Source organism: Papilio machaon, chromosome 18 (genome assembly GCF_912999745.1).
Source record: "Papilio machaon chromosome 18, ilPapMach1.1, whole genome shotgun sequence".
NCBI classification, from domain to species: domain Eukaryota; kingdom Metazoa; phylum Arthropoda; class Insecta; order Lepidoptera; family Papilionidae; genus Papilio; species Papilio machaon.
Window position 1 is genome coordinate 5,857,552 of NC_060003.1, and position 27,233 is coordinate 5,884,784.

Here is a 27,233-nt window from a genome sequence, read left to right on the forward strand (position 1 = left end):
CAGATCAACTCTGGGCAACTAATCTTTAACTAATTTAACCTAAAACTAAGAGGCTCCCAACAATTAGACTAGACACAAAAGGCACGAACTCACAACAAAATAAATATAAACTAAATCGCTTCGTTTCCTTATATATTTGGTATTTAATATACTATGCTATACGAACACATAGCGACGTTACATAATTACGTCATTTCACAAACTTTTTTAATTTCAACTATATTTCTGAATAAATTAAAAATGAAAATAAAAAATACATTTTATTTAAAAAATAAAAACGCATTATAATTTTAAATTTAAATGCAGAAAAATGTTTAATTTATTAATAAATCTGATTTAAATGTTGAAAAAAAAATACCTTGAATAATCAAATTTTCGATAAAGCATACCAATGCAATATGAACTTTAACTATATTGATTTAAAGAACATTTTACAATGTTAAGTATAGAAATAAATAATAATAAAATGAATTAGAGGTCAAGGAAGCACAAATATCTTACGCTACATAGAATATTAAACCTTACGACTGTAGACATAAGGACGGGAGCCCCTTATTATTTACTAGGCGATTGTTTTTTAGAAAAATATTTATATATATCTAAATTTTAAATTTGAGAGCTTACGGTCAGTATTGAAGTTCAAACTGGACCTGGAAGTTATACACCTGGAGAAGTTTCAGACCACCTGGAAATATTAATGATGTGTTATTTTGGTCTGGACTAAGTTTTCCTCGATACAAGGTTTTGAAAATTTCATCTGTATGTATAGTTCTTTTCAAACATCTTAGCGGCCCAAGGTCATCGGTAGGGTAAAATTGTTAAGAGCCGCTAAGATATTTGAAAACTATTGTACTTCTTACAATTTTCCCTTTTTTAATTGTTTCTTTATACAAGTTAGGCAAATCAGAACATTTCCATGTGCATTTCTAATGAAAACCCGTGAACTTGCACATTATTATGACGTCATAGAAAATTGTAAACAGCTATTCAGCAAATTATATTTGATCAGATAATATTTTTAAACAATTACCAAATTCAAAAAGTACTCATTTGTGTTAGTTTTTTTTTGAAAGACACAATAACTAGCCTAAGAAATGACGTCATATAACGACTGAAAGTACATTCAAATATGATCTGTATGTGTATGAGATAAGGTGTCATATTGTGTGTCACCTCAGGAGTCATGTACGGACTGGTTGGCGAGAGAGCCGTCCCAAGCCGCCTCCTTGTGTAGCGCTGCTTGACGCTTTTTCTCTGAAATACAAGATAAAATCAATATTAATGACAATCTTTTACAAGTTTTTTTTATATTACAAGGTAGCAAACGAGCAAGCGGCCACATGAATTCGCCGAAATGGCAAAGCTACCGCTGCCCATAGACATTCGCAATTACAGATGCCTACCCTCAATCGACGAAGGAAGAGACGCAAAAAAAATTAATATTTAACCTTCCTATGCATCTCCTCCTCCATCAAATCGACCTCCCTTTCCCATCCTTTCCATATAAGAAAAAGGGTGGGAAGGGAAAGAGGACTAAAATTAGTCCTCCGGCACCACACTCATCAGACTGTACTTGGAATTACTTCCACTTCACACTAGTCTTCTGTGTAGTTGTATTACACTGAGTGAGGCCAATTCATGCAACAGATGTTGTTGTTGCTGGTTTCTACCACTGTTAAAGTTTATCGTCAGATGGCAACAGTGCTATTGTTAAATTAATTCGAATAAAAAAAACTTTAATGAAAACCACTTAGTTCCTTCGTACACAAGGCGATTTGAATCGTTGACGCGAATCGTCTATTCTGACCAAGTACAGTCGTTGCGACTACATGTTAATTGTAAAGATTTGCTCCGCCATCTTAAGTCGCGACAACTTTACTCACGACGATCATGATAAACAGTTTGCGAGCGACTAACTTTGGCGACAACGAATAGAAACCTCTATAACATTGTATCGCGTAAGTCGCCAGGTTTCTAAGATTTATAGGTACATTGTTTGTGTACGAAGGACTTTAGTGTCTACAAAACTGTGTGTGTACATTCTTAGTGTGGTAAATTTACACTTAGAGCCTTTATTAAGGCCAATCGTCGAGTCTGAGTGTTGTTGTGTCAATGTGTACCTCTGGCGATGGTGATGAGCCGGCGCTCCTCAGCGCGCTCCTGCCGCGCAGTGCTGAGCCTCACACCCAGCGCGCCCGACACCAGTCGCCGCGCCAGCGCAGTACACGTCTCCGGACGCTGTCTGCAATTACATCACAACATGACACTACCAACATTGGTATATACATACACCTTGTAAGACTTACAGTTGGTTTCTGACACCAAAATCTCTACAAAACATCATCATCTCTGTCATTATCTTTAACAAAGCATATCGACGCTGGAAAGCATAAACGCTGTAACCCTTGAAATCGCGAATATGTTTTTCACACGTTAATAATTTCAACCATTATCAAACGATAATGATTTTATTATAGGTTAGCACAAACTACACAACATTGCTAAATACCGCATGCTTGTAGGCGTATCAGCTCACGAGTTATCATTTTTTGGCTCTCCTGTAAAGTTCATACTTTCGGGGTTACAGCGTTTACGCTTTCCAGCGTCGATATATAACAGGATGTTTTAAACGGGAATTTCAGTCTCAGAAATCCACAGTTAATGTACATTCATTTAGTAATCCTACTTAGGGGTTAACCGCACGCTAATTTGGATATTAGGTATGATACTAAATTGAATCTAAAGTGTTTAAAGATTTATCTTCTTCTCCACTTAAATCGAACACTTAGCATATTTTAAAGATTTGTATTGAGAAATTAATTGAAATTAACTCACGTATGATCGCCCGGTGACATGTCAATTAATTAAGCCGTTCTTAATTAATTTATTACAATGTCTCACGTAAATTTAAACAATTTAATTATCATTGAGATGTAAAAAAAGTACTTGGTTTTATTGAAATCTGGAAACACGATAGTTATAAATCTATATAATCTTACCTATACGGTTGAAGGAATTCCGCGCATTTCTTGGCCTTATTTCTAGATTCAAGTGTGGCGGCGTGTAGAGGACGACACCGAGCTAGTGAGCGCTGCGTTGATAGAACTTCAGCAGCTGGAAGGATAGACATTTACTCTATATTATTTGTCGTGCCAATGTTTTTATTATTGTCTTTTAACAGTGATAGACGCCAGCAAATAACATCCATTGCACGAATGGATCGACTCACCCGGTGAATTACCACGACCACACAAAAAAACAGGTATCAAGTGATCATTTACTTTCATATAAAGCAAGAAAAATTGTTCACTAGTTATCGCCTGCGACTCCGTCCTCAAGGAATTTAAAAAAAAAACTTAATAGCCTATGTGTTCTTCCAGACTATGTTCTACATATATGCCACATTTCACCGATATCTGTTGGGCCGTCCATCCAAACATTCGCATTTATAATATTAGTAAGCATCAAATGTTGTGAAAAATACTTGTTTTTTTATAAGAGAAGGGGGCACACGAGCAGCGGGAACACCAAGGTGTTCATCGACGCCCATGGACATCTGCAATACCAGAGGGATCGCAGATTCGTTGCCAGCCTTTGAGATGGTAATACGCTCGCTTCTTGAAGGACCCTAAGTCTTAGACTCGTTGACGAACATTTACATTATTTAGATATGATGTACTCCAACTTTACTGTACAGTACAGCAAACATACGGTATTGGAACATGACACACCATGTTTTAATGCAAACCGGTCGACATCCGTCGCAACGGCAATGACCCCCGCATTCGACAAACATGCGACATTTGGCGATACTCCAAATCCGAATACGCAAGTATTGTGGGTATTATTAGAGGTAAGGGATAAAATAATAATATACTTGAATTATACAAGAAACTGGGATTTAATGGTATTTAATCTTACTAATATAAATGCGAATGTTTGGATGGATGAATGTTTATTTAAAGATATCTCTGTAACGACTCAATGGGTCTAGATGAAATCGCAGATTTAGAACATAGTTAGGAAGTACACAAAGGCTACTTATTAAGTATTTTTAATTCCGAACAGACAGAATCGTGGGCGACAGCTAGTGATTAAAATTTCGTTATTAATATGCAACTAAATTGTAATCCATGTAAACAATTCGAATCAAAAGAGCCTCCTTACACTGCTTTCTCGACGATACCCAATGTATAATAATTCATCACTAGCTGTCGCCCGCGACTCCGTCTGCGCGGAATTAAAAAAAAACGTAATAAATAGCCTATGTGTTCTTCCAGACTTTGTACTACACCAGTGTCAAATTTCATTAAGATCCGTTGAGCCGTTGCGGAGATATCTTCAAACATTCATCCATCCATCTAAACATTCGCATTTATAATATTAGTAAGATTAAAGAAGATTTTCAATATACATAATCAATCCTCATAATTAATATCATATAGACAGAAGTAAGACAATACAAAAATCACAAACTGCACAGCCTACTTCCCCGCAGTTCAACGTCCGCGCTGACGCAACAAGAAAGTGGGCCAAAGCACTCGCTGCTATTATGGTCACATCATTTTATAACTTGCATCACTTAACAGATAGATTATTCGATATAAAGGGTGCTGTTATATCCATGACATAAACTAAGAAAAGACTGAAGAGATTGTAAGCGTCTTTGTCTAATTAAGAAAACGTCTATTTCGTAGCAGGAAAAGGACAACAGAGATAGTTAACCGTTTATATATTGCATTAAGGTTAAAAATTAATACATCATCATCATCATCATCATCAGCTCACTATACGTCCCCACCGAGGGGCTCGGAGCCTACCTCAAGTTAGGGGTGACAAGGCCATAGTCAACCACGCTGACCAAGTGCGGGTTGGTTGACTTCACACATATTATTAAATTTCTTCTCAGATATGTGCAGGTTGCATCACGATGTTTTCCTTCACCGTAAGAATGTCGGATAAATGTACATATGTAAATCGAAAAACACATTGGTATATGGCGGGATTCTAACCCAGGACCTGCAAATTGCAAGTCAAGTGCTTAACCCCTGAGCCACCGACACTCTCAAAAAATTAATACGCTTATTTGAAATTAGATTAACCAGTTGCTCATAAAGTACCATTTACTTCATAATAAGTGGTAATTTCGAATCACAACGACCCAAATATGGCGGTCAAGACGACAGAAAATGATTAACCAAAGAACAAAGAGAATTAAATGACAAAATACTATAATTATACATTCAGGATTTGTGTTATAAAAATTCTGGTCCTTTCAAATACAATATGTATAGGTAGATAGTTGGATCATAAATACAATAATGCAGCAACCCACTTTCCAGCTGTAGGTTTAAGGAAGTCCATTCGAGTGCAACATTAGGTAACATGATGTAACGATGCTCGGATAACTTCAGCAAATCGACCATAACCGTTGCATGTTACCGTAATCCCTAAGAGGGTCAGCAGTATTGCATAACATCGACCTTTTGCCAATCATTTGCTCACTTCCATAATAGTTATTGTTAAATTACCTCACATGCATACATTTATGGCAGTTTGGTAAAAAAATTGTTTAATTTCGATTAAAATCCGTGTTTTTTGTCTAATTAATCTTACTTACATTAAAATAAATGCGAAAGTTTAGATGGATGGATGGATGTTTGTGTGAAGGTACCTCCGGAACGGCTCAACGGATCTTGATGAAATTTGGCACATATAAAGGAACTTAGTCTGTAGAAACACATAGGCTACATAGTCCGTTTTTTTTAATTCCGCGCGGACGGAGTCGCGGGCTACAGCTATTTAATCATATTTACAATATGATATCGATCTATGTGTATGAAAATAGTTACATTTCTTATGATTCATATATGTGACTCTTTTCATTGTGTGGCTTCATATTCTTTAGTAATAATAAAGAAGAAAAATATTACTGTTCGTTTGTTTGCATTATCCCCGGATGATGGCTATATTTATTACTACATTTTTTTATTCCGAAAAGACGAAGTCGCATGAAACTGCTATGAGTTATTACTATGACTAGCTCCTGTAGCATAATGATTTATTCAGAAAGGAAAATAATCAGAACCGGAAGAATTAATAGAACATTGACATTTCTGAATAACAAAAAAAAAATTCTCGTCACAGAAAACTCCTCCAAAAGTCTAATAAAAATTAATTTGAACCTTAATTTCCTCTACCTACTACCTCCTATATCTACTAGAAATTATAGATAAAAAACTATATTCACAGACGTTCACAATACTTTGAGAACTTCCTCATAGTGACAGATAGTAAAAAACATAGTAGGAAGAACAAGTAACAATCTTAAGAAATGTCAATGATAAATAATACAGCGTGTAATTATCTATTGTTATGTTTTGATTGACGCACATCTTACGATAGTTTCCTTAAACCAGTAATAAGTTGTTCAACTTATGTATGGAGTAATTTTTTTCTAGTACTAATTTCATTTCTCAAATTAAACAGTATACGTAAAATTCCGGAGTAATCATACTAATGTTATAAATGCGTTTAGATGGATGGATGGATGTTTGTTAGAAGGTATCTCCAGAACAGTTCAACGGATATTTATGAAATTTGGCATAGGTATAGAACAGTCTGGAAGAACACATAGGCTACATATTACGTATTTTTTATTTCCCGTGGACAGAGCCGCAGGCGACAACTAGTGTTAAAATAAGTTTTAATAAATCTGCCTTACACTATAAAACAGTTTAACTAATCGTTGATTTCTGAGACCAAAATGTTTAAAACATCGTCAAAATATTATATAATGCTCTCATTATATTTGAAAAACACAGAGATAATAATAATAATAATAACTGATTTATTGTAACACTCTTATACACAATTATGTGGAAGCCTTGGTTCCTGAACTAGGGCAAAGCCCTGTGTTTCAGGAGCCAATCCCTTCCCCCATTATCATCATTAAATTAATTTTACATTTAGTGATAAAAGAAAAGAAAACAATCATTTATCATTTTCAAAAAAAAAAAAACAGAAATAAAAAAAAAAGATATAACAAACTTATTTTCGAGAGATAACAATATTTTTATACAAGGATTTTGGTTTCAGAAGCCAACGATAAAATAATCAATAAATAATATATAATATAACCTGTCTGTATGTATCTATCAAACATATATTTCTCGGAATGATATATGATATGCCATTAGAATGATCTAACGAACATCAGGTTGCGAACGGCGGCAGTATGAATACGTAATGAAGAAAGCGGCAAAGTTTCAAGTTCAAGGCGATGGATTGTGTTTCGCATGAAAATATTGTTTGTGAAATGTGGAACGCGCTAACGAAAACGAAAGTGATGTGTGGTACAAGTTAATGGAGATAGGATTTTTTATTTACACAATAAGACAGTGTAAATGTTATAGAAGCCAGTTTAGTATAACCTGAAAAATTCGATCAATTTTTAGAAACAAAGAAAATTCTTCAAACTTTCTTACTCAAAATTGGTAAATGCTTACGTTGTTTCTAAGAAAAAAAATATGCAAAAATATGCATGCAGCGAATATCATTTCTAGATTAAATTAGTTACAGAACTTTGCTATCATGTGACATAAAATGCAGTGATTTCAACGTCCAGTAACATATACCAATTCCAAAAAACTTATCGGACGTTCTTACGATGAAGGAATATTGTGATTCAACCTGTACATTTTTGAGAGGAAATTCAAGATATGTGTGAAGTCAACCAACCCGCACTGGTCCAGCGTGGTTGACTATGGCCTAGTCACCCCTGACTTAGAGTATAGGACTTGGATGTTTATTACAAGGTATCTTTAGTACGGGTTAACGGATCTCGCTAAAATCTGTGATAGATATAGAACATAGTCTGGAAGAACAAATATGCTAGTAATTTTTTTTAATTCCGCACAAAATTCAGTATTCAAATGCATACTTAAAAATTTGTAATAAACTTTTAATGATGTACACGTTAAAACATGCAATTTTCCCCGCTATCGCTTATAACTTAAAGCGGGTACATGACTTGCTAGCGATATCGCTACAACGACCTGAGCGCACTTGATCTCGATCCGATCTTTACGTAACTCCAGCTCTGCAATACAATTGCCTCAGCCAATGCAATCCTTGCATAATGCCTATACCAATCTCAAAGTTGTGAAATAATTGCTTTGCGACAAAGGATTGCGCATATTAGTAGAACAAAAGACCCAGGTTCTTATAGGGTAAGATATATGTGACACGCACACAGAAGAGACATGATCTTTCTGCATTTTGCCCTTATCCCTATGGAGGGTCGGCACAGTAAGTACTACTCCTCCATACATATCTATCAGCCGTCATATCTGAATTTACCCCCCTTCTTACGCATATCCGCTTTCACACAATCCATCCATACTTTCTTTGGTCTTCTCCTACCTTTATAGCCATCCACATTCAATAGATAACTTATAATATTATATAGGAAAGTTTATATGGATGGATGGATTGTTGTATGTTTGAAAGAATCTCCATAACGGCTCTATGGATCTCGATGAAATTTGGCATTAAAGGAAAAAAAAGTTTGGAAGAACAAGGCTTTTTTATTCTGTACGGACGTAGTCGCGGCCGACAGCTTGTAATACTTAAGTATTATTAATGTTTATGCCATCTTCAACAAAACACAACAACACTATTATTTCTTTGCATAAAATCCACTAAAATTATTCGATAAAATAGATTTATATTGCAATAGTATAATAGTTATAAAATCGTAAGTCAATTTCAAAAGACAATTAGCATGTTGATATTAATGCGGTCAACGTGTTTCGCAAACTAACAATATTATTTATTACATGATACATATTAATGTGAAGCGAAAGGATTTTTTTTTTCATTATTTTATTGTTATAAAGTTAATCAAGTTTAAAGACCTTTATAATGGAAAATAATATCGATCTTAAAAGTAAACATATTGTAAAAGACAGCTTGAATATGACGTGAACAAATATGAATTAAAGTCAATGACTTGTTCTCATTGTATTAATAAACATACTAATATTATAAATGCGAATGTTTAGATGGATGGATGTTTCTTTGAAGGTATCTTCGGAACGGTTCAATGGATCTAGATGAAATTTGGCACAGATAGTAGGCAACATAGTCTAGAACGCAACTCCCAAACTATTTTGGACAAGTGACCCGTTTTCCAAAATGAACTGTTACCTCAGACTCCCACATGGCCAAATTACCTACTTTTAAGATCAATTACTATTATTTTTATTATTATTAATTCTGAATTAGACCAATAGAAGAAGACAGAGTGAGAATTAGCAATGCATTAAGTTCGATATCGACCCGTTTGGGAATCCCTGGTCTAGAAGAACAGATAGGCTTACTTATTAAGTTTTTTTTAATTTCGCGCGGACAGAGTCTCGGACGACAGCTAGTTATTAATAGGACGATCATTTAAAATACCCTCAACATAGTTAAAAAAAAAACAATTAAAAGACTCACCAATTTTAGCGCTGCTGAAGACAATAAGTGCATGCGTGTCATCAACCCATTTGATTTCAAAGCCAGTATCCTTGTATTCACTGAACAGAGAGAGAAGATCGTTCGTTTTAAACTCGCTGGGGAAGTCGTACACCTCCACGACGTGCGCGAACGTCTCGTCGTAGGGCCCGTTGAACAACGCCTGACCACGCGTCTGATACTGGTCGTAGTTATTCTTCGCTTTGGTTATATGAACCTTTCCCACTGTGGAAGTCAATTCTTCAAGAAGGGACGGATCCAAACACTCGCCGCTATCATCGTAAACAGTCTCCCAGTCGTTCTCGTCGCGTTTCAAAGACACCTTCGCCTCCAATTTCGGTTTCGTTTTCTTCTCTACAACTTTCTCCTTCTGTTCGATTTCAGTCTGTTTCACTTTTTCTTCTTCTACCGGGTCCGATATCACTAGGACGTCAGAATCGAAACTCTGTTTTATAATTCTCTTGGTACTTCTATTTATTTCTTTGGATGCTCGTTTAAGCTCGTTCTGTTCATCGTCTTCGTCCTTGCTGTAGACGTAGTCTCCGTCGATGATCCTCTGCTGAGTGTCCTCCATGGTCACGTGATCATTTGTGAACCCCTCGTCGGCGTAACTCTCGAGGTCCCTACTATCGTACTCGTAGTATGTGGGGTTGTAGAAACCCAGCTGTCCATTTGCAAAATAATCACCAATATAAAATGTCTCTCCTACTTCTACTTCGTTATAACTATTATCACTAAAGGATATTGCACTATCACTATTTGGCACTGGGCAGTCCGGGAGCGAGTCGTTGTCTTCTGGAGGCGGAGGACTGGCTATGCTGGTGTGAGACCGTTGGTTCCTGAGGTGCGGTGGAGTATACACATTACAGAAGTTCTTGTCTATAGATCGCTTGGGCGTGCCATGAGCCGACTTGTCCCTGCCACTTGGGGACTTGGGGCACTTGGGCTCCACGCTGCGGCTGCTCCTCCGTTGGGGGTCGGCCTTCGCCTCGTCAGAGGAGCTATTGTCAGCGCCACGTAACGCTCGCGGTACGTACACAGCACGGTCCGGTCGCCTCGGTTTCGCTGATCCTGACCTGTTGAACAAAATAAAATCACTTACACACTGATCACCAGTATTGATCATGGACCGGTAAATATAACCTAATTCGATGGGTCGCAGAAGATTTTGAATACCCTAAAAATAAACTTTTTGATGTGAAACATCTATAGGATCACTTGTAAACTGAATTGTTGGCGTGGCGTCACTTGCCGTGGCGACGGGTCGCCACGCCATACTGAGGTATACATTATTATTATTATTATCATTATTATCATTCTTGTCATTATTATTATTATTATCATTTACATTATTAATATTAATATTATTATTTATTTAATTATAACATTTAATATTTTATGCATATTACTTGTACACACACGATGTTTCACATCTGCCAGGCATCCCATGACGGCTCACATTTTTTTTTTAGATAAAGGGGCAAACGAGCAGCGAGAACACCAAAGTATTCATCGACGCCCATGGACATCTGCAATACCAGAGGAATCGCAGATACGTTGCCGGCCTTTGAGATGGTGATACGCTCGCTTCTTGAAGGACCCTAAGTCGTAGCGGTTTGTAAATACCGCCGAGGACAGACCAACTAGTTGCAGCACAGATGGGTTCGCTCAAACAAGGAAGTAAACAAGTCTTTACATAACAGCGTCAAGAAATAACTAACATACCGACTCTGTTTTGTAGAGCATGAAGGCAGTTTGATACTTTGTTACTGGTGAAGATTCTTAAGATATAACTCTTTAACGTTTCTATAATTAAACACATTAAAACAGTTATAACCATTAAATAAAAATATTTTTAACCATACTTTGAACAGCTAAAAGCAAACAAGATTAACAAATATTAATCTTATCGCTCCATGCGGAAATTTAGGCCCTCTGATAATGTATGGTTTAAAATAGATAGTAAATTCGCAACATCACTTTATTAGGCGTATTTTTTTTATTTTCAATTTTTGAGTGACGATAGATTAATGTCTACATATCTGTTATAAGGTATATTGTTTTTGATTAATATTTTACATTTATAAAATGGTTAACATATTTATTTTATGGTATTTATAGCGAAAATATTTTATTACAATTTGTACCGGACATAATCTTACGCCAATGGTATATAAATTTTCAATAAAATAATAAAGTAAGTAAGAAGTTGATCTTTCTGACACCATCAATGTTTAATCTATGGCCACAGGGGCAATTACGATACATTAGTGTTAATGGTTTAAAATAAATATAACATCAGATATTAGATTTTTATCTTTCAGGGACCCGCTGTGGTCTTTTGAAGATCCTGAGGGGGTGTACGATGGCGGACAATAAAGTTCACAAGTTGAAGAACAAGGATTTTGAAAGTGTCTATGACAGTCATTTCAAAGATACAGCCCGCGATCGCAATGTGTCACAGAAAGAAGAATCATGTTTTTAGAGCTTTTAGACTTTATTCGATTCTAATTTAATAAATAAAATGTTATAATAATTCAGTTCATTTTTTTTTAATCTAGCTCACCTACGAATTCAAAATTTAATCTATGTGTAGTGTATTGAAGGTAGTTATGAAAAGTAATAAATTAGTTGGCATCCGACCGCAGTGTTTTTCGCCCTCTGCAAAATTGAGTTTGACACCTCTAGTCTATGGGAAACGAAAGATTCGATTTGTTTTATATCTATCGTAGACCAGACAACGCCAAAATCCAGTATTCTCTAATAATGAACAATAGTTTAGGACATGCCTTCATTGCGTTAATGGAATTTCCCATGTGATTAGTGCGCCATAGGTGTGCCAGCGGCGTGGTCCGTGCCCACGGAGACTATTAACCACCACGTAATACCGCAACGGGGACAAGGTCGCACAACCAAATTACCAGCAACCTCTCACTCGGCACACTTTCGATCATTACAGTGACCATGACATTAAAATCATGCGGATAAAAATATTTTTGTTTTTTATTTACAACAAAAAGTCCTAGTTTTTATAGTTTAATGTTGACCTAATAATAAACGGAATGATAACACTTTTTGCTTAGTAGAAGAATATTATTGTCTCTGATTATATGCTTCTGGCGTAAAACTAAGAAATTCACCGGATGACCATTTAAACATTTATAAAGAAGATCAAGTGAGGAAAATAAATAGTGTATTACACAAATAAAAAACTTATACTCTTGAAAGGAAGTTTTCCGTATTTTGAAATAAATCATGGTGTTTGTAGTAGTAGCCGACATTTGTGCTCTGAGGTAACTCAAGAATTCTTTGTTTATTTGCTTGCTAGACTGCGTCCGGGCAGATTTGTTGCGAATCGAACAATAGATACGTTTTTTTTTTTATTTTACTTGTATGTTACGTTATTTTTTCTGTAACACTTTTTACATTCCTGTCATATTACAAATTTTCGCAAATTTTACTCTCTTAAATAAGGCATTTAAAAGCTAATTAACCAGTAACAGATTTCTTAAACTTGAATATTATAAATTTTCTAACTGCAAAGATTCAGAAAACACATTGTCAGAAATCAACGCACGTGCATTCAAAAAGAAATACGCGTAGAGCATGTGAATAATTTTTAATAGGTTTTAAAGAATTCGTTAAACAATTCGTTTATTTATTTTGTTCACATATCGAATGCAATGTTTTTTCTTTCGGTATTTACCTGAAAGAAATTCTATTGTATAAGATAGGAATAACGTTTACAATGAACATGATTCTTGAAAGAAGAGTTCCTAAAGAGAGGTCTTTGATAAAAAAAACAATAAGTTGTACCTCACTGTTTTAACCTACCCTACGCTGTTAAATCGTAGTTGTTACAATGTTATGAAAACAGAACGGAAGAAACATAAATTCTCAGTAATGAACAACATTTCATTGTAAACACCGTAAGCGCGTAATTTAAAAAAAAAGCTTAGTAACCTCTGTGTTATTCCAGACTATGTTCTACTGTTCTACTGTAGAACTTCTACATCTGTGCCAAATTTCATCAAGATATGTTGAACAGTTCTGGAGATATCTTCTATCTAAACATTCGCATCTATCTATATATATAAAAGAAAGTCGTGTTAGTTACACCATTTATAACTCAAGATCGGCTGAATCGATTTGACTGAAAATTGGTGGGCAGGTAGCTTAGAACCAGGAAAAGGACATAGGATAATTTTACCCCGTTTTCTATTTTTTATTCCGCGCGGACGGAGTCGCGAGTAAAAGCTAGTTTATAATATTAGTAAGAAAATAACTACATTCTACTATCAACAAATAAGAGCAGCAATCAAAATGCCAGAACTAGACTTGCACATAATTTAGTACTTCCTACATACATTGCGCAAGAGTACCCGGAAACATTTTGATTTCAAAAGAGTACCCACAATAGTTTAGTTGCCTGGGAAATTGCAACATTAAATGCAAAGCTAGGCATTGTGATGTTATGCAAATAATATCCGATTAAATTCATTTTTTATTAGAAGAAAAGACATAATAACTTGACAAAACATTCCAGTTTTAAAAGAAGAAAAATTGAAGACATAAGAAGGCAGAACTACTTTCTGCCTTCTTTTGTCTTCTGTCTTCATTAACGAGAATCAGAGAAGATAAAATTCTAACTCTAAACGTAAGTTATCCCTGCTGAATACTTGTACCCAAGATTTTTGCAAGATTAAAAACCCACAATCCGTCAGTACATCTTAATTCGTATCTATATGTCAATATAGAAGATGCAAAATTACCAGGAACTTGCCAAATAAAATTTGTTAACTCTTTTTTTTATAAGAGAAGGGGGCAAACGAGCAGCGGGAACACCAAGGTGTTCATCGACGCCCATGACATCTGCAATACCAGAGGGATCGCAAATGTTGCCGGCCTTTAAGAAGGTGATACGCTCGCTTCTTGAAGGACCCTAAGTCGTAGCGGTTTGGATACCAATCTGATATTCAAATAATCTATGTACATGTACTTTTAAATAAGCAACTGCAACTATTCGATGTAGACAGCAGTTTTGTTTACGATACACGATAAACGGGTCGTGTAAAAAATCCCATACAGGAAAACCGAGAACGTAATCAAAGCACCGAACAAAAACGACACAAAGTAACAATTTGTCATACCTTTCATACACTTGAAAAATGTTGAGATAACAATATGTTGTTATACAGATTTCTCGACAATGGAAACACAAAGAAACAATTCAAATGATGGCGGAATTTGTCATTACATTTTTACACTCAACGAACTTGATATTGACGTTTTAAAGTTAATAAGAGCTCTCATTATTTGCCATTGATATGCTGCTTATTTACTACCTTATCTTATCTAAAATAACTAACGACAAACAAATTTAATTAACATTTTAATGAAAATTACCATTCTAATATAACTTATTGTTTAACTTTAAATAAAGACATCATCTGTGTAAATGATTTAGAAGTAATTAAACAAAACATTGAACCTAACCATAAACTAACATTAAACAAACACTACAATTAAAATGAATGCATATTAAAATCATTGCTCAACTTACTCTATATTAACGTCATTCAATTCCAAGGTTATGATACGTCCCTTTATTACATTCACAAAACAATAATACACAATGTTCACAACACAAATAAAGAGCTGTTTCACAGACGTGCGACCACGTCCGCGGTCGGCTCGCGAATGAAATAGGAAGTGTGCACAGACCTGATCTTTTCCTGAGGCTGCCGACGCTGCGCTTGCGCAGGCCTGCACTCCGCCGCCGCGCCTGCGAAACATTTCTTACATAAGTACAAACGATTTTGTCATCGAGACTGTTGAGGATTATCGATTGCATTTTGCATCGGATTGAGACTCTGAACGTTAAAATGTGACCTCTTGATAGCGCAATATTAACGCAACAGCGGTTTGTGCCAACCGTAACAGATTGCTTAAGATTTTTCTTACTTCTTTATCTGAAATTAATGTTAATTTTATTACATGTAGATTCTATATTAAGTACTTAATTTATGTATTCACTGGTTTCTTTTACTTCAAAATTTATTTAAGTTTTCATTCAAAATTAGATTTTATATGTTATTATTTACATTTCGAGACAACACAACTGACTGACAGACATAACTTGATAATTCTTATGAATGAAATGAGAAAATATTTTAATCTTACTAATATTATAAATGCGAATGTTTAGATGGATGGATGTTTGTTTGAAGGTATCTCCGGAACGACTAAACGGATCTGGATGAAATTTGGCAAAGTTGTAGAATATAGTCTGGAAGAACACATAAGCTACTTATTACGTTTTTTTTTTAATTCCGGGCGGACAGAGTCGCGAGCGACTGCTAGTTTAATATAACAATGTCGACACCGACATAAAATTGCGCAATTGCAGAATATAGAAATACAAAAATATTTTAAACATAATTATAATATTCCACATAGTTCACACATACAGCTGTATGTAGTATGAAAATCTGCCTTAACAGTCACATTTTTACCTACTTTTCACAAAATCTATGTAATTTATTGGGTACTAGCTGTCGCATATATAATATTAGTAAGATTACTCTAAATGTTAGAAAAAGATGGATGGATGGATGTTGGTTTGTTAGAAGGTATCTTCGGAACGGCTCAACAGATCTTGATGAAATTTAGCATAGATGTAGAACATAGTCTGAGAGAACACATAGGCTACTTATTAAGTTTTTTTTTTTAATTTCCCGCGGACGGAGTCGACTTCTAATAGTAGATATGCAATATATCACTACTACCGGCTTTATCAAACATAATATATAATACGGAAGCCCTACAACCAGAATGTGGATATCAACGTAACTCGAATTCTTCTCAACCAGTTGGTATCAACCAACACGACTTACAACATTTTAGGTACCAGTTACACCAGACTACACAGATAAAATAATAGTAGCAAAGTAGTTATTTAAAAAGATAAAGCGCATTATAGTTTAGGTTATTAGGTAAGAATTTTTAGAATTATAATCCACTTATCATGGGTTTTTGAGACCGAAATTACCATTTAAAACATATTGTTAATCTCTGTTTTGTCAAAGATGACAGGGATGACAATGTATATTGTTTTATACAGAAAACTTGCTCTCAGAAACCCACTGTTAGTTAACGTTAACTTTAAATTACGTCTTATTACTTGTTTTAATTTAAACACTAAATTAATTTTAAGTGTTCATTTGTGCCATTATCAATTTTATTCACATCGATTGTTCATGACAGATATATATTTCGAAAGATTAAAACAAATCGTTACGACAAAAACAGCGTTGTATTTACGTATTTCATTATTGTTTGGATGACGTAACAATCGCACATTCACTACCGCTATATCGTGAGAATTTCTTACACTTTACTAAACGTAACTTGGTTGTGAGATAAAATCAAGCAATGCAACGAAATGAGTTACATCTCTTATGAGATCCCTTAAAACATGTAACCCTTTTCATTGAGTGGATTAACTTCTGTAGATATCATGCATAAAAGTCACGACTGTGATACGCTTAGATATTTTCATATGTTACATTTTTACTAGCTTTTAACCGCGACTCCGTCCGCGCGGAATAAAAAAAGGGAAACGGGATAAAAAGTATCCTATGTCCGTTTCCTGGTTCTATGCTATCTGCCCACCAATTTTCATTCAAATCGATTCAGCCGTTCTTGAGTTATAAATAGTGTAACTAACACGACTTTCTTTTATATATATAGATACTAGCTTTTACCCGCGACTCCGTCCGAGCGGAATAAAAAAAATAGAAAACGGGGTAAAAATTATCCTATGTCCTATTCCTGGTTCTAAGTTACCTGCCCACCAATTTTGAGTCAAATCGATTCAGCCGTTTTTGAGTTATAAATGGTGTAACTAACACAACTTTCTTTTATATATATAGATAGATAATATCAAATTAAAAACAACTGAAATATACCTAATTTATTTCTGTACAAAAAAAACATAGAAAACACATAATTTATTTTGCTTGCCATTTTCATTATCAACTCTGACATAGCTCAACCATTCTAAAAAAAATTCTTTCACTTTAAAAAAAAAATCTGAGTTATTAATTTTAGTATACATTTCTGAACTTTAAACTAACGGTAACATTAAATTTGTTCACATTTGTTGTATTGATTCTAGGAAGTAATACAATAGTCTATCATCATCACAATGATTCAGGTAGACCAAGTACGTACCTGTCTTTTTCTTAAACCATTATTATAAAAAGCTGTTCCAGGAAATATTAACTAGAACTAACACAAGCCAGAACAAAGTTCCTGTTAATTATGTCATGTTTTTTAATCATTTACGAATGACAAGATACTTAGAGACTTTCGCACTTTTTAGGTAACTAGATGTCGCGACATCGTACGCGTGGATTAAAAAATAGTAGCCTATGTGTTCTTCCAGATTATGTTCTACATATATACCAATATCATCGAGATCCATGCAGCCATTCTGGATATAACTTTAAACAAATATCCATCCATCCATTCGCATCTATCTATATATATAAAAGAAAGTCGTGTTAGTTACACTATTTATAACTCAAGAACGGCTGAATAGATTTGACTGAAAATTGGTGGGCAGGTAGCTTAGAACCAGGAAACGGACATAGGATAATTTTAACCCCGTTTTCTTTTTTTTTTTTTTTATTCCGCGCGGACGGAGTCGCGGGTAAAAGCTAGTTTATATTATTAGTATGATTGCATTGCATTGTTGTTATACAAGTGATGCCACAGTAGAGACCCAGAGGTAGACAAAGATGAAGATTATATTCCAAAAGTTATACTTTGTTCACATATGAATGTAAATACAATAAACACTATTATTTCAACTTATTTATAATAAATCTCGTTTCATAAATATCATTACTGGAGGATTTTTAAATAATCTTTAATAGTCTTAAGTCCACTTAGTGATTGATTTAATTATAAGAAATACGCTTAGCATCGATCTCTACTTAAGAAACCCTATACACTGAGGCCGACAATTACTTGATTGACTTCTTAATGTTTTCCTGAACTACGTCTGTCGAAGCATGCGGAAGCTTGTGGTCCTACATAGGGTGTGGTTAGGGATTGCAATCCGGCGTCATTTTCAGTCCGGCCGGATACGACCGGATTCCCATCAATCCGGCCGGATCCGACCGGATCCGACCGGATTGATTAAATCAAGATGATTTTCGCTTTTTAGTATAAAATAAGTAAGTTAATCAAGTGTCACACTTATATGTAGGTAGCTTATTAAAAATAAATCACAAATATATAAAATCGACTTTATTTCTTAACCAATGTTAAGACAAATAGACAACAAGAAAACAATTAAAATTTAGTAGTGTAGGTAACTAGTAATAATTTTACGACGTAACGAGTAGCTTAGTCTTTCTAGATTTCACTTTCACAGATAGATCAATTTATAAGTAACAATATTAATTATCAAGTAACTATAATATCTAATAGATACAATTAACCTTACGTAATTAACTGAAATGAGATCAAAATCATTATTAAAGTATTTGAGAATGCTAACTAACAAGTCTTATAGGTATTTATGATTATAACAGATACCATCATGATTTGATGAATCTGTCGAACGAATGAATGGCAAAAATTATCACAATAATGAGTTTAGAACTCTTTAGTTTAATCAACTTACGATGAATAATTATTTTAAGTAATAATTGTAAAAAAATATAAGTATTAAAAGAAAATCAATATTGATTTTGAAAATAAGATCGTAGAAAACAAATATTGTTAATTGTGTCAGCAGCTAAACGACTTCTAATAGAGCTGCAAATATTATATATACGCACAACGCATTTAAAGTACTCTACTCATGCAACAGCTACATTATTTTCCCACAAACTGCTAGCACCGGATCCGGTTTTCGGATCCGGTATATTGGTACCGGATCCGGTAACCATTAAATGATGCCGGATCCGCCGGATTACCGGATCCGTTTTTCCGGATTGCAATCCCTAGGTGTGGTATGGAACTTGTACGTAATCGAATTTTCTAGATTACCAACGCTTAGATGTTAAAAAAAGACTCGTATACAAACAAAAAAAAAACTTCATCTTCCTCTTTTAATTTATGATTAGACATATAATATAGTTCTTTTGCAATGCCGTCCATTGCATGGTGTCTTTTCGCATAATTTTCCTTATCTATGCATTATCGCCTTTACCTAGATAAAGCTTTTGTTCCGCTTTGCGAGGTTTTGAATCTATCATAGCAAACTACAAAAGATCTTGTAACACATTAATTAAAAAGATACTAATAATACAGGACTCTATCTTACTTTTTACTAATATTATAAATGCGAATGTTTGGTTGGATGAATGTAAGAAGATATGTCCAGAATGGCTGCATGTATCTCGATGAACTTTGGTATAGATGTAGAACAGTTTGGAAGAATACATAATCTACCTATGATCCCAGAAATATGTACGACTTTGTGGGATACGTTTGATTCACACATTTATAGGTACTGAATAACTCCTCAACGATGCAACACATTGAAATTTGGCACAGATTCAGCTTTTTTTTTATTTCTGCACAGACAAAGTCACAAGCAAAAGCTAGTTTAGTATAAGTTCCCATCGGAAATTTAGTGGATGACGAAAACACGTGCGTGACAAATAAATTTGCTCCAAAAATCTCTGTGATAGTGTTAATGAGTACTTAGAATTATTGAATCACGCGGTCACGAGTGACTTTCGGCGTGTACTGTTAAGAGTGTATTTTCCTAAAATTTTTTTTAGCTCCCACTTTAATTACTTCTGTGATCAATATCTTATTGTTTCAAATACCCATATACTTAATCTATAAATAACCTAGCGGTCGCTCGCGACTTCGCGAGTCAAGAATAAAAAATAAAAACCTAACCTATAATTTGCTTGCGTGAATCAACTAACTTCCCGTTAAGGTCCCGTCGAAATCGGTACATCCGTTCCTGAGATTACCCGAAACACACACGGCCTTACGGACACACGTATAAACAAAAAAAATTAAATTGGAGATAAGACATCCACGGAAATCTCGGATTTGGTAATAACTTCATTGAGCCGAGGGCTATAAAAAAAGAGTATAAACAATGGGGAAGATGGAAAGGGTTATATTCCAGTATCAACTCTTTCATTAGTGATTAAGTTTATGGGAATTTTAGAAGCATATATGAATATCTTAGACCCTTGTGAGGTATATGAGGGTCAAACGGTCATATTTCCACACAGAAGCTTGTTGCGGGCATTGTACTACTTTCACTACGGCCCACATAGCGCGACCCGCTTACATCAACTATACCAACCATTATGTCATACAACACGACATTGTGAAGGACGAATTTATACATATAATTAAAACTAGCTTTTACCCGCGACTCCGTCCGCGCGGAATAAAAAATAGAAAACGGGGTAAAAATTATCCTATGTCCGTTTCCTGGTTCTAAGCTACCTGCCCACCAATTTTCAGTCAAATCGATTCAGCCGTTCTTGAGTTATAAATAGTGTAACTAACACGACTTTCTTTTATATATATATAGATATAGATAGATAAGATATAATCAAAATTATACACTTTTATTTGATTACACATGACTGGTATATTTATAACAGTAGTTGAACTACTTCGTTCTCGGAGAATAAAAAAAGTTGAGTATTAACGTAAAAAGCAAAAATAATTTTATCTTCCACGGGAAATGTAATTTTTTTACACTATAAAAAAATTGTTTATGCGCTAATTTAGTTTATCAGATCAGTCAATAATGTTTAACTTTGAAAATAAGCCCCATCAGTTCGTACAATTTTAACTAGTTACATCTCCCTGGCCTTTATCCCACTCACGTCGCCTCAGCGCACAAGGTTTTATAAACCTTAAAGATTGGGCTTTATTTATTACGGCCGGCCGCCTGCCTGTCACCAACCCTACACAGGAATTGTACAATTTAAACTAGTTTATACTTTTTTATTATGCTGGAAATTATGTTTCGAGAAGCCTAAAATATAAATTTCCAAAATAAGTCTATGAGTCAGTAACTAAGATAAAATTGGTATATAAAGTAATCTGACACAAATGTAATAATTTTAAGATCACTGGGTTATAAACAAATTACGTAATCATTCAATGCTTGATTGTAACTGTAATCAAGCAATTTACATATATAAAAATTAAATCTGTCTTTCCGTACGTTTCACGTTTACATTAACAATTTAAATATATTGACAATCCTATAAAATGTGTCCAATTACATAATTATGTAAATTTCATTACAACACATTTTTGTTTTGATTTTATAAAATGAGCTTCCGCGCTCTATACGTCACATAATTAATTAATGTAAATCAATTGCAAGGCACAAATGTGACATCATACTAAAATAATAAATGCGAATGTTTAGATGGATGGATGGATGGATATATGGATGTTTGTTTGAAGGTCAGGATCTCCGGAACGGCTGAACGGATCTTGATGAAATTTGGCACAGTTGTAGAACATCTGGAGGAACACGTAGGCTACTTATTAAGTTTTTTTTAAATACCGCGCGGACGGAGACGCGGGCTACAGCTAGTTTTCCATAAAGACCGTTTTACACTAAGATTTAAATAGTCGGTACCGACAGATTCAAGCCATTCAAAGTGATCGACTTCGTCATATAAGGACCAAAGTTTGCGGTCAGTTATGGGGCAGTTTGAAAGATGAGCCATGCATCTTAGTGATGGTGATGAAAACTTACCATCGTTGTTAAGGGTCGCATCTTCGCGGTTGCCCACTGTCAGTACCATGGCTGGAAGTGCGCAAGCTTCATCACTGCAAAAGATTAATTAAATGAAATTACATTACGAAATAATCATCATCTTACTGTCGTTTCCTAGTATGCGTCGGCGCATGTTTTCGTCTTCCTAAACGATCTTTCACCTTCCACTCAATCTATTCCTTTCTAGACCTATCGTTTTTTTTCAAATGTCACGGCGGCTCATTCATCTGCGGGATGCGCAGTGCCCTTCCCACCGCATCCCGCTACGCTAAAACACACCTAAAATTGTGTTCTGCGCAGCGACCCGCGCGAAGTTGAGCAGGCTAGATATCTGAAAACTACTATACCTACTACCAATGGTAATACAATAAAATATTTTTGTCACTAACAAATCGCTAATGGCATCCGTTTGTAATTTGTCTAGGCAAATCATTGCATATCAAACAATATCATGTACTAAGTGACTTAATTAACTATCATTTTGGTGCAGCATCGACAGAGGTCGTCAAATTAAATATTGGCCGCAAAAACTTGCAGTGGTCAACAGAGCGATGTAGAAAGCAATTTGATAGATTGCAACTTCAAGAATTAGAACAACTGCACTGCTCAAGTTAGGCAATTACTTGGAGGCAACCGTGCGCGGCGTGCACAGTGCACGTAACTTTTTTTAACAGATAGGAATACTTTATGCATACTCTTCGCCCCGGAGAGGGACAGGACAAGTTAGTGATGTGGGACTCGTCCCGTCTTCCGGATGGGAAGCATACCCACTAAACCCCTCTGTTTCTCCTACGCACGGGGACGGGACCACGGGCACACTTTCGTCCGCGACTCACAGTGCACGTAATTAATACAACTATAGCAAGTATTCATTCGCGAAAGAAACGAAAGCATAGTTTAATACAGAAGAAACTCATTTTTTATCTACAAAAATACCATTAACAATAAAGATTTGAATAAGGCTTAAATTAAAAATCTCTGAACCAATATTAATTTTGTTTCTTGATAGAAAACTGTTATTAGAGTTGGTAACCTAGTCTAATTTTTCATCCATTTACCAGACAGAAAATAGATCATAATATGTTAGTAGGTGCTGTGCTTATTAGCACTTATGTTCTATTACTTACGTGCCAATATCGCGTGTACAAAATATTAACATACTAAAAAGCATAATTATTGTACCTCATTCCTTTACCATCTATCTAGATTAGTGTTTCTCAAAGTGAGATCCGAAAAGCCCTTCCCAGTCCCCTAATATAGTTACCGATAGTAATAAAAAAAATACTAAATGTTAAATACGAAAAGTAAGTACAAAAAGTTAGGTAGCGAACTGAACGAGAATTACCTGAAAAGAAATACCAATTCTAGAACCTAGAATCTAAGGTTCCGTTATATACTCTTCTTACCAAAAAGGTTCTGTAGTTAAAAAAGTTTCACAACCTCTGATCAAGAGGATACCGTTCGTTCTAATTAAAATTATAATCAACGACAAATACATAGAGTCGATAATTACCATAGATAATTAATAAAAGTTCGCGTTATTAACACCCATTTATAACAGTTATCCAATTTATTACTAATTAGATAGGATAGGGGTGCACAAATGAAAATTAATTTTATATTCGCAACGGCATTAATTAATTAGGTTATACGAAAAGCGTAAAAAGTAACGAATTTATACTCATTACAAACTTATTTAAACAGCACAACAGCGGTAATTGGACAGAAGAGAATATATTTCCTCTTCCTATCTTTTGTCTCTTCCACTTCCAATCCTTATGAGTAAAGTATGGGAAGGTGAAGAAAAGTCATCAGTTGAAACTATTTTCACTATAATATTTTTGCGCCTTACAGCTGTGAACTAAATTAACTGCCACACTAAGAGCAACACTTAGTGTAGTAATTAGTATGACATGTCCACATAAGTGACTCCCTGAGTATTAATCAACGACTCTGTGTACAGCAGTTAGTTTATAACATATGAAATGTATTATTTGTTACAACTAAATGTTTACCTTAAGATGCGCTCCCTGTAGCAGACGACAGTGCGACGCTCGTCGCTGACTCCTATTGAAAATGTGGCGAGATCGGGACGCGCGAGTCTCTCCACGCAGCGGTGGATCAGGAAACGACGGTAGTTGCTCACAGGAGGGAACACCAGCACACTAACACAATAAAGGCTAGAGTTCACAAAATTGCATGTCTTTGAATAATATATATTTTTTAATTTAAATGTTGTGATGATGGAATTTCACAATAATATCTTAAATGAAGTGCTGAAATGAGCTTCAATACTGAAACATAACTCTAATCTAAATATCTTACAAACACTTAGTAAATACCAACTTTAAATCAAAAAGTCTGCAATATTTATTCAATATTAACTTATATTAGTTTTTTATACAACCAATATTGTGTTGTTTTATTAGCAGAGCGTCGGTGGTTCAGGGGTTAAGCACTTGACTTGCAATCAGGTCCTGGGTTGGATTCCCATTATGTCCCAATGCATTTTTCGATTTTTGATTTACATATGTACATTTATTCGACGTTCTTATGGTGAAGGAAAACATCGTGATGCTGCACATATCTGAGAAGAAATTCAAAGATATGTGTGAAGTCAACCAAACCGGATTGGGCCAGCATGGTTAACTATGGCCTAGTTACCCCTAACTAAGGGTAGGCTCCGAGCCTCTCGGTGGGGACGTATAGTGAGCTGATGATGATGATTAGCAGTTACCACAGTGTTCAGATTGGGTCGCCTTATCTTAGATGTTGTTATAACTGTTCTAGACAATTTATACAGTGTTTGACATATGTAAATTGAAATACTCAGTGGAATTATCACTATCTTAGTTTTCAAAATTTAAATAAATTTTATAACTAAAGAAATATACAAAACTAAACGAAATGAAGTTTTTTATATTAGGATACTTCAGGTTTTTCAACATTTTTATGAAATTTTTTTTTCAATGTAATTATTTGTGTTACGAAATTGGGAACAGATCTTTATAAATAGAATTAACATCATCATAAAATATTTGAAGACATCTGACTCAACCAGCTGAGTATCATTTGCTAATATTACTAATGGGTATCACCTTAAAAATATTTTTGTATTGATTGAAAAAAAAGACACGATTTAAAAAAATAATTGCTTGCATCTGTGACCTAATAACGCACACAATAAAATGGAATAAGACCTACTAAATTGCTTAGATCATATTTTCTAATATAATTCAAATAATTAAGATTAGAACAAATGTGATCTTCGGTATTTTAATATGTAAACAGTAAGTGCTGCAAATTTGTTTCTACATGTGCGAAATATTTAATTAAAGTAACGGTAATATCGTCGCAGTTATCGCATAATGTTCAAAATAAGAAGCAGCGAGGGCATCGCCCCGGACTTGCAGGTGACGCTAGTTTTTTCTTACGTTCGTGAATAGCCATTAACATCCAAGGCGGCCCAGCGATTCGCTCCATTTGATCACATCCTACGTCCGGAAAGCGACATTATAACCTTGAAACTATACAAGAATATATTACGATATCGCGCAGACTTTAACACGCTTTCTGCCCAAACCTGCAGAGTTTCACAACACAAATATATATTACACCGACTGAGAATGCGATAATTTAATGAATATTGTTTACCTGTCAACTTTTTTCTCTGATATAAAACATTTCAGGTCGTCGTTGACATCTTCGACGAAGCTATCGTCCGCCAAATTAAAAAATCTTTCCACCGTTTTGGCACCCAGTTTGACGGCGAATATTTTGTTTTAAATATAAAAAATATAATACAATTTTTATAATCACGTGTAACGGGCAACTATCCACGGACCATTTTCATTTTTTCAGCAAGGACGGCACCGCACCACCTGCATAACACCGCGACGCACACACAAACAAACCATACCACAGATAAAATATGGCGCGCGCGCGATTAGTGATGGGTTAAGTTACATCTATTTCACAAACGTTATAACTTATGTTATTTTTTAAGATAAGTGATACTTTTTCGAAAATTATAAGGTTCCAAAGTGAATTATATGAATAGTTTAATTAGTAACTTTCTCGTTGGTATAATTAAAGTAATCTTAAACATTGACTCAGCGCAATTAAAATAACTCTAATATGAATTAACGCGTAAATATAACCAGCTATTATTATTTTGTGTCAACGTTATGAGATAAATAGTTATATTCCGTTTTAAAACTTCTGTATTGGAAAATGGAAACTTGAAGATCAAGATGAAAATAATAAAGTTCATACTTTTAGTATTCCTATTAAAATAAATATGATATTTCTCGTAAGCTATTAATTTAAAACAAACAAAATGTCCTGTGTGTTTAAATGTTTGGTTAACTGTATTAAGGAAGTAAAAATTAATTACAATTTTTATTATAATGTTTAATTTCAAGGAATGAAAATAAAAGTATAGGTTCAGTGTTGAAATAATATATTTTCCTTAAATTTTTAAGTATTAAATAATCTTTAGCATACATTATGCATAATTCAATTAAACTATAATGAAATTAACTAAATTATAATTAAATTACAAAATATAGTGCAGTGGATCTATTATAATATAATGGTAATTCAACAAAAACAAAATTAACAAAGTAAACAACTAAAAACAAAAATACAATGTCCGGAATTAAAAAAAAATGTCGAACATATTTCACTACAGAGAAATTAACTTAAAATATTTTTATAAAATACCTGGCTGTATATTTTGTACATAAATTATAATTAATTTCATAGATTGTACATATAATTTTACATTATATGTACATATATGATGAACATAACATGCCAAATTATATTTTTTATTATATATATAGAAATAAAATGTCTGTTAGATTAAATTTCTAATTAAAAAAATTATTGGACAAAATGGCAGTTTGGACGAAAA

At 34.4% G+C, this 27,233-nt stretch overlaps 1 protein-coding gene across 1 annotated transcript; it reads right to left on the reverse strand.

The window, feature by feature from the left end:
* Positions 1–598: 598 nt before the first annotated feature.
* LOC106721775 lies at positions 599–26,224 on the reverse strand. The gene is made up of 9 exons (XM_045682290.1): positions 25,970–26,224; positions 24,331–24,480; positions 22,295–22,368; positions 15,244–15,304; positions 9,502–10,595; positions 3,000–3,114; positions 2,121–2,242; positions 1,174–1,254; positions 599–685 (listed from the first exon to the last, which is right to left on the reverse strand). Exons 3-8 carry the CDS (start codon positions 22,341–22,343, stop codon positions 1,175–1,177), a joined length of 1,521 nt encoding a protein of 506 aa, XP_045538246.1. The 5' UTR covers positions 22,344–22,368; positions 24,331–24,480; positions 25,970–26,224; the 3' UTR covers positions 599–685; position 1,174.
* Between the last annotated feature and the right edge of the window lie 1,009 nt (positions 26,225–27,233).

Excerpts from the sequence above, each read along its gene's own strand:
- LOC106721775 (XM_045682290.1), bottom strand. The coding sequence starts at position 22,343 with ATGGTACTGACAGTGGGCAACCGCGAAGATGCGACCCTTAACAACGAT. Across the intron at positions 3,115-9,501 it reads CTTCAGCAGCGCTAAAATTG|CTGCTGAAGTTCTATCAACG; the intron begins GTGAGTCTTTTA and ends CTATCCTTCCAG. Across the intron at positions 2,243-2,999 it reads GAATTCCTTCAACCGTATAG|ACAGCGTCCGGAGACGTGTA; the intron begins GTAAGATTATAT and ends ATGTAATTGCAG.